The sequence below is a fragment of the Cucurbita maxima genome, unplaced genomic scaffold, assembly GCF_002738345.1.
Source record: "Cucurbita maxima cultivar Rimu unplaced genomic scaffold, Cmax_1.0 Cma_Scf00006, whole genome shotgun sequence".
In the NCBI taxonomy this organism is placed as follows: domain Eukaryota; kingdom Viridiplantae; phylum Streptophyta; class Magnoliopsida; order Cucurbitales; family Cucurbitaceae; genus Cucurbita; species Cucurbita maxima.
In genome coordinates, this window is record NW_019272022.1 from 1,798,543 (window position 1) to 1,807,234 (window position 8,692).

An 8,692-nucleotide genomic window follows, 5' to 3' on the forward strand; every position below is an offset into this window, starting at 1 on the left:
TTTTTCCCCCCCCCCCCCAATATTATACAATTGATTTTCTTTTCGGTACAAAATCTATAGCCATGAGAATACTCTTAAGAAAATCTTAGTGAACCTTATTGTAAGCCTTCTCAGTGTCGAACTTGTAGACAATTCTCTTCCTCTTCTTAAATCTTCAGTTTCTTAAAAAAATCTGTTCTTTGGCCTTCAATAATAGTGTGCTGTCATCCCAAGTAAAAACATTATTCAAAAAGCTTTTCCTCTGTGGTCTGCATTTGAATTATTCTGTTGATTCTTCTCTACCAGAAACTGTGATTTGCAGGATATCTGTCACATTTGTTCTTAAAGATGGAGAGGAACAGCAAATTAGTGTTCCCATTGGAATGTCTATGTTAGAAGCTGCTCATCTAAATGATATAGAACTTGAAGGTAAGGAGTTCGAAAGCTGAGGCATTGTCCTCCATTTTCTCATGATATCAGCATTTCTTTTACATAGCTTAGATAGATTATTGCATCCTGGCTCTTGAGTTTCTTCTTCACTAGCACTGTTTCACTCTTATCCCAGGAGCATGTGAAGGTTCATTAGCTTGTTCAACTTGTCATCTTATTGTGATGGTAGGTTGCTTTCTCTCTCTCTCTCTCTCTTTTTCTAGACTGGAATTTTGTGTAAAATCTGGTTAAATCATATCACAGGATATGGGCTACTACAATAAACTAGAAGAACCAGTGGATGAGGAGAATGACATGTTGGATCTGGCGTTCGGGCTTACAGAAACGTAGGTTCCTTGTGCATAAATTTGTGATTTGTTTCTATGTATCCGTTGATCTTTGGAGTATACACCATTTATTTAATTTCACCAAAAGTTTTAATTCCACCCCTGATGTCTTAACAAATTTCAATCGAATTATTCAATAACACTGTTGAGATTAAATAACAAAAAGCTGCAAACTCATGAAATAACATCCATCTCACTGGAGTTCTTTTTTGTATCCTTCATAGTTCTTATTTTGGTCTTTGATTTATAGTTTGGTTCAGCTTGTTTTGACTCGTGGTTTGGTTTGGTTTGGTTATGTTTTGTTTATTTCTTTGGAGTGAAAAGTTGTATCTTCTTCTAAAAACAAAAAATAGCAATAGTGTTATTGAGTCGAAATTGCAAAAAGTTTGGAACGTAGAGAATCAAATCGAAACATTCAAAATTTTGAAAAAGGATTGAATATGCTTCCGAAGATCAAATGATATATGAACCTATTTTCATAGGTATTAACTTTTTGTTGGGATTCTGCAGGTCTCGTCTGGGTTGTCAAGTAATTGCAAAACCTGAACTTGATGGAATTCGTTTAGCCATTCCTTCAGCAACCAGAAACTTCGCTGTTGATGGCTATACTCCAAAACCACACTAAGCATTTTGCCACAATGAGAAGAGGATCAATCAAGGTTTTAACCCATTAGTTTTGCCTCATGAGATAATTTATCTCTGCTTTCATGGTTCAAAGTATGTTAGAAACTGTTAAGAGAATTGGCTAAGTTTATCTTCTATTCTTTTGAAAATGCATCTGATATGTGATCATCAAATTCCATAAAGAAAAAAGAGACATTTACAACTTTTATCAAGCTTTGAAGTTCACTTTATGTACGTTCAGTTCAGGTCAATAATTTACTTGAAAGTTCCTGGCGATCCTCTATTTATTTCTCTTGTTCTTGGTTGTTCATGCAATTTCTTTCATTTGTTCACTCTTTCCCAATCTCTATTAGGGTGGGGTATCGACCTGTGTCTGTTTGAACGATCACAGGCTGGCTTCGATTGGGAATCTACATATCCATATTTGTGTATAATTTCAACGTAAGAGATGGTCAATTCCCTTATAGTTCTGTATTTTTGGGATCTTTTATGCTTTTATGTTTTGTGCAGTATAATTACGATTGTATCTATTGATTGTAGCGTCGAGGGGACGAGCCTAGCAATGACTTTTGATGATAGCTCTTATTGAGAAAAACTTAACATCGGCCAAGTTTAACATTTAGATTGACCAATATTGATGATTCAAGCATTATTCTTTCAAAAATTACTTTCAATGATGAAAAATTTACTTTATAATTTGCAAACTCAAGCGTTTACAAGTCTGTAAATTTACGCACTGTGCTAATTAAGAAGACATTTCTTACAAGGTTCCAAAATTTCTTATGAGGTAAATCTAGTAAACGGTAGTATATGTCAACGTATTATTCTTTCACCTATTCAAAGACTCCAAACCAAGATCTTCAGAATAGTACACATTATCGCCATCATCGCCTAGTTATCGGTTGGAGGTCTTCGGTACGGTATATATTAAATCATTTGCTATGGCTTTTATCGAGAACCCGATCTCTGTGTGTATTCTGCAACTAACTGAGAAAATGAGGATGACTTATCTTCTAGCAATCTTGTAGGGGTGTCATACTCTTCAATGAGTCCTGCATGACGAGTAAGGGAAATCAAGTTGTGGATCGACAAGTTAAATAGTTCGGTGGACTATATCGATATCGATACGAACCGTGACTTAGAAGCAAAACCATGTCACTGCTCAGGACAGAAGTTATCCGATGTGCAATCGTAATGACTGTACAGTCGGAAAAATGTTGTCGGAGAGTCTGTTGAATCAAGTTATCTGTAGCTGTATCGACTGATGCAGTTGCTTCGTCAAGGACCAGCACCTTACTCTTCTTAAGCAGCACCCGACCGAGGCACACGAGCTGCCTCTGACCCATGCTCCAGTTCTCTCCATTCTCAGTAACTGCATTGTATGCACAAAGTGAATGAGTTTCAATAACTTCATCAATTCATTGAAACTTTCACCAGATTATCCATAAATATACCTGCAGAATCCAACTTCCCCTCCTTTTTTCTCACTTCATCTCCAAGTTGGCATTTATCCAATGCCTGATGCATCAATGAAACGATTGCATTCATGAGGGGGAAATGAAAACACAAAACAAAAGAGATTCCATGTAAAGAAATGATTAGAAGAGGAAACAAAGATACCTCCCAAATGTCCTCGTCTGCATATTCTTCAAGGGGATCGAGGTTGCTCCGCACGGTGCCTTCAAACATGGTTGGATCCTGCGGGATGATACTGAGTTTCGACCGCAAATCATGAAGTCCGATCGTCGTTATGTCGATGTTATCAATCACAATATGACCTGCTACAGGATCAACTATTCGGAAAAGTGTCTGTATTAGAGTTGATTTGCCACTTCCTGTTCTTCCAACAATGCCAGTTTTCTTCCCTCCTGGGAAAGTACACGTAATACCGTGCAACACAAGAGGCAGTTGCGGTGCGTAACGAACCTACACGACATCGGACAATCAGCAAAAGTCAAAGAAAAATCACAGGCGTCATTTGAAAGTACCTGCAGATCATGAAGTTCAACTTCTCCAAATGCTGGCCAGCTACTATCTGGTCGGTTTTCCTCAATGACTAAGGGTGGCTCACTAGGAATTGAAGTATATTGAAATATTCTCTCAACCGAAATGATTTTGTTCTCCATACTGCAAAGGTTCCATATTAGCCAAGCTTGCAACATATTTAGGTTCAGTCCATATGTTACTGACAAGCCAGCAATGCCTTCAGTGTACAGAGCAAAAAGGATTAGGGTATTGGAGAGGGAACGTTTATTTGAAGATCGACCAAAGTGAAGAACGTACCTGGATCAATGACTCCCACAGGGATAGATATTAAGAAAATCAAGGAGGAGGCAAACGTAATGGACGACAACATATCGAGACGGAAGCAGAGCCATTCCATCGCTGCAGCGTTATGGAACTTGGGACGAGAATATGCATCGGTCAGTTTCATATTGGTGTCCTGGAATCTGGACTCTTGTTCAAAGCTCCTAATAGTTGTTGATCCAGAAATGGTTTCGGAGAAAAGTTGTATAACTGGAGCTTTGCATACTCCGATCAACCGTGCCAGCTCTCGTGCTGCTGAAATGTAATATTGCTGCATAAAAAGAGCTCAATGTAATGTAGCTGCATAGTTAAACATTATGCAACTTTGTTATCAAGACAAGGTGGGAAGGTATACCTCATACCAGATGCACAGAGCCATCACAGGGATAAAGATAATGAAAACCTGCCATGCAACTTGAGACATTACAGCAATAATACCCATGAGCTGAATCATATTGAAGCAGAAGGCCCCAATTCGAAAAGGTATATCCATATCAATGGCACTTTGGTCTGTGGAGGCCTGAAAATAAGGAACAGTATTTATAAACAATGATTACGAGTTTCAAGTGACTAATTGAAGAGCATCATTGTAACGGCCAAAGCCCACCGCTAGCAGATATCGTCCTCTTTAGGCTTTCCCTTTCGGGCTTCCCCTCAAAGTTTTTAAAACATGTTTTCTAGGGAGAAAGAATGTTTCGTTCTCCTCCCCAATCGATGTGGAATCTCACAATCATGAATACAAATTCACTCACCCTATTGAGAATTCTTCCACTGGGAGTAGAATCGAAGAACGACATGGGAGCTCGGAAGATGCTCGTGTTCATTTTAGCGAAGAGTTCAGTTGCTGCTTTAAAACCAGCTGTCACGAGAAGGGTCGATCTCATGAGGATACACAAAGAGCTTCCAAAGGCCAACGCAACGTAGACGATGATCAATTGAGAGGTGGAAACAGGAGGCTCCATATCCTTTGAAACAGGAGTAGCCCATGCCATCCAATAATTACTTCCAATTTGAAGAATCTGAAAGAGAATCTGACCAAGCAATATAAGGGGCACAAGAGCTCCACCATAAGCAGAAGTGATATATTTCCAGTAAACTGAGAACCCAACACTTCCTTTCTCTCTCTCTTCTGCTTGTACAAGCTGCCCTTTTGACTTAGTGCCATCAACAGCCTTCCCATCTTGTATGTCTCTTTTGTCTTCCTCATGAGTAATGCCATTGGTACTAAGCATAGACCCATCTTCCTTGCTAGCAGAAGCTCCAACAGAATTAATGGCTGATAATGCTTCCTCATGTGCACCAACGAGTGCCATAAAGTCGGTTCCAGAACGAAGAATTTTATCATACTTTCCAGCTTGAGTGATCTTTCCATCTTTCATTACCTGATAGTAATGAATCTCCAAAGCTCAGATGTAAAGAAGTACAAGGAGCATTAGGGAAAGCAAAGGTAAAAATCCTCAACTACTTACCAAGATAAGATCTGCAGCAGGTAAAAATTCTACTTGATGAGTTACATAAATGACTGTTTTTGAACTCAGAACACCAAGCAGACATTCCTATCAGAAAAATAGCGCACAATTGATTATTGTATATACACAGATCGAGTTCTAACGATAGTATATAACTCGACACGAGGAGAACTAAATAGGAAAAAAAAAAATTACCTTGAAGAGGTGTGAACCTGTATGAGCGTCAACTGCACTAAAAGGATCATCAAACAAGTAAATATCAGCATCTTGGTATAAGGCACGAGCAATTTGGATTCTTTGCTTCTGTCCACCACTTAAATTGATTCCTCTTTCTCCTATTACCGTCTGGTCGCCAAATGCAAGAATTTCGAGGTCCTTTTCTAGACAACATGCTTCAAGAACCCTTTTGTACCTTTCTCTGTTCATCTCTTTGCTAAAGAGTATGTTCTCTTCAATCTTCCCACTCTGTATCCATGGCGACTGAGCTACGTAGGCCTTAGTCCCGCATACCGTCAGGTTCCCAGACATTTTAGGTATCTCCCCCAGGATGCATGATAGCAAGCTGGACTTGCCTGAGCCTACAGAACCACAAACAGCAACTCTCATGCCATGTTCCACTTTGAAATTGATATCACGCAATGTCAGATTCGAAGAAGACGAATCCCAAGAAAAGCTTCCATTGACAATCTCAACTGCTGTAGTAGAACTACCACTTGGAAGCCTCTCTACAATATCAGACTGCAAGTCGTCAAGACGAAGGAATGACACTATTCTATCAAGTGAAACTTTGGTTTGGACCACCATCGAGATTGTATCAGGAAGATTGTAAATTGGTTCTTGAAGAATCCGAAATGTTGCAAGGGCAGATAAGACTTTCCCTGATTCTAATGGGATCCCCAGAAGCATACAAGTCCCGAACGTGACCACCGACACGAACGTCGGGGCACCCCAAAAGACGAACGTGGTAACCGACAATGTATAAAGAAACCTCTTTAACCACCCCGCCTCAATGTTTCTAAGTTCTGATATCTTAGATAGAAACTTCATTTCCCATCCTTGAAGCTTAAGAATCCTCATATTCCTCAAGATTTCAGATGTCGCCTTCATCCTAGCATCTTTTGATTCCATAATCTTGTCCTGAAACTTCTCCTGCAACTTTCCCAATGGAACATTTATCAACATAATAGCTATGGTTGCAACAAAAGCAGCAATTGAAGCGAGACCAAGATTCTTATACAAAACTAACAGGGCCAGTACAACTTGAAAAACCACCAGCCAAACATCATGCATATACCAACTGAACTCACCGACCCTCTCCGCATCTACAGTCATGAAGTTGATAATCTCCCCACTTGTGTGCTGTTGCCTTGATTGGCAAGAAAGAGTCAGACCCTTGTTGTAGATCATTGCAACCAATGCTGCCCGAACCCTCAATCCGATTTGTTGTACCCTAAAGAACCAATGCCTCATTGCAAGACACTCCACGAGTTTCGCCAGAAAGAATACACAAACCAAAACGTAGCCCTCATTTTCAAAATCTCGACGACCATTGAGATATTGAACAAAAGTGTCAATAAGATAGGGGCCAACATAAGTAGCCAATGTGTAGATTAATGCAAAAGAAGCGGATAGAAGTATTTCTTTCCAAGCCGAGTAAAGCAAACCCTTAACCAGAGAAAGCATGGTGAGTCTATTGATGCTTCCACATTCAGACTCAAGCTTGTTTCTAAGAATCTGAAAGGTCCCAGAAACAGCATCATGGCTAGCAAGTTGAGGAATATCCTCAAGGTCTAACGCCTTTTTATTTCCAGTTGAAATCAGAGGACCCATCCAAGAGAATGAAAGAATGCTCCATATTCCAGCAGTCTCATAAGGGGTCACAGTTTCATCTCCTCTGCAGTTCTTCAGCTCGACGTCGCCATTACCGAGAGAAGCATAGCTTGATTCTCCATTTAAAAGATGTTCTTCAAGTGGGTTTTGTTCACTCACACTCTTCCCAAAGAACCCAACATACATGATCAATAAACCAGAGACGATGGACATAATATCAGATACTAAGTATCTGATAGGCAACGAATGGGCTTGTCTATAAAGAGCCAAGTCCACAGCAAGGCAGTAACAAGAGACAGCAAAGTATGAAACCCACCAAACTCTCAAATGAATTGCAAACTTAGATTTTCCTGATTTGAGAACTTGGGAGTGTAAACAAAAGGAAACAATGCCCCATACAATTGCTTTCAACCCAAAATCCAAAAGGGTCACCATATGTTCCTCAGACCACCCATTTCTATACCAGTAGAAGCAGTCAAGAGAAAAGAAAACAAGATTAGAAACAGAGATAACGAGGCAGCATATGTAAGTTCCCTTATCATACAAACACCTCGTCTCTCTTCGACGTTCCCCACACCCTGCCTTCAACTTTAAGCACACCCATGAGAAGAAAAGAACAAGAAACAAAACTAGGTGAGCTAAACCAGACAGGCCATGAGCTACATTGGGTTCAAGGAGAAAGTGAGCAGCAGAGCCCACAGGGGAAGAAGGGTCATGAAAGAATAAGTTAGTTACGCTGTTCATAGAGAAATCAAAGAAACCCATGAATATTTATGCAAGATGGGTGTACTACAACACTCAGCAGGGTTTAGCTCAATCTATGTAAAGAATGAAGGGAGTTCTCAGCTTCTGAAGCTCTATATAGGAAAGAGAGTCAAAATTTACCCACTTTGACAAGAAATCAGCGTGGTGCACAAGAATCAGTGGTTGAAAGAAACGATAAACAGGCGAAACAATGAGAGAAAGCGACTAAAAAAACAAATGCAAAAGAGGGTTCACTTTCTACGCAATGAGACAGAGATAACGTGGATGAAAAAGATGGGTGGGGGAATTGAAACCGTTCTCCTTTTCCTTCACCTTGAAACGGGTTTAAGTAAAATCCAACCTTCTATCCTGTAAACCTGCACATTATAAGGCCAAAATCATTCGTTTCTTCTATCCCAAGCCAAAGATTTGTCCTGATTAGCGATTAAAATACAACAGTGTTCTTGTAAGAAATCAAGAACACTTTACAGGTGGGGTATATAGGAAAGAAAATGATGAATGATCATAACTTAAAAACAATTCTGACCCTTTTAACGATTTTTGCTGCAAAATGTTGACTGTTGGAGCAACAAGGATGGGGAGATTCCACGACGAGATAGTGACGGCATAAAGAAAGGACATTGAAACTCGCGAGTCAAAATTGACGCCCAAGCATTTAAATCCCCCTTTCCTTGGTGGGGTTGAGTGATGCGCAAGGAAACTTCAATTTTTAAAGCAAATTTCGAGGGATTTGGGGTTGGGGATGAAGCGAAAGGGGTGCCTCAAAGTTGGAGAACCAAGGATCATCAATGGTTCTTATTTTATTATTTTTTTAATAAAAAAATCAAATATTAATAACCTATCCCTAAAAAGAAAATATTTCCAAAAACATTTTCAATGGGATGAGGTTAAATTACAAATTTACCCATCTTCCAAATCATTCTCGAGAGGTCTAAACCCATT

The 8,692-nt window shown here is 39.6% G+C and overlaps 2 protein-coding genes across 5 annotated transcripts in view; one reads left to right on the plus strand and one right to left on the minus strand.

Annotated features, from left to right (window-relative positions):
• LOC111480682 (2Fe-2S ferredoxin-like) overlaps positions 1–1,652 on the plus strand; it is a 5,017-nt gene extending 3,365 nt beyond the window's left edge. For all 3 annotated transcript variants that reach the window (XM_023125847.1, XM_023125848.1, XM_023125849.1), the window contains exons 5-8: positions 302–408; positions 545–594; positions 673–755; positions 1,266–1,652. In XM_023125847.1, coding sequence (XP_022981615.1) covers positions 302–408; positions 545–594; positions 673–755; positions 1,266–1,380 — 355 coding nt within the window. In that variant the 3' untranslated portion in view covers positions 1,381–1,652. The remainder of the gene's footprint in view (positions 1–301; positions 409–544; positions 595–672; positions 756–1,265) is intronic.
• Positions 1,653–2,053: 401 nt separating this feature from the next.
• LOC111480502 (ABC transporter C family member 3-like) lies at positions 2,054–8,480 on the minus strand. 2 transcript variants are annotated; one of them, XM_023125577.1, is made up of 11 exons: positions 8,277–8,480; positions 5,351–8,106; positions 5,156–5,242; positions 4,439–5,068; positions 4,042–4,206; positions 3,663–3,957; positions 3,368–3,582; positions 3,000–3,305; positions 2,834–2,897; positions 2,512–2,751; positions 2,054–2,431 (listed from the first exon to the last, which is right to left on the minus strand). In XM_023125577.1, exons 2-11 carry the CDS (start codon positions 7,748–7,750, stop codon positions 2,328–2,330), a joined length of 4,506 nt encoding a protein of 1,501 aa, XP_022981345.1. In that variant the 5' UTR covers positions 7,751–8,106; positions 8,277–8,480; the 3' UTR covers positions 2,054–2,327. The 2 variants fall into 2 exon arrangements, with proteins under 2 accessions (XP_022981345.1, XP_022981347.1); XM_023125579.1 differs by lacking the exon at positions 8,277–8,480 and having other exon boundaries at positions 5,351–8,143.
• Positions 8,481–8,692: the final 212 nt, after the last annotated feature.

What these genes read in the sequence shown, in the direction of transcription:
- LOC111480502 (XM_023125577.1), bottom strand. Translation starts at nt 7,750, where the DNA reads ATGGGTTTCTTTGATTTCTCTATGAACAGCGTAACTAACTTATTCTTT. An exon ending in TGTGGGAGTCATTGATCCAG is followed by an intron (nt 3,583 to 3,662) that starts GTACGTTCTTCA and finishes TGTACACTGAAG; the next exon opens with GCATTGCTGGCTTGTCAGTA. An exon ending in CAGACGAGGACATTTGGGAG is followed by an intron (nt 2,898 to 2,999) that starts GTATCTTTGTTT and finishes TTGATGCATCAG; the next exon opens with GCATTGGATAAATGCCAACT.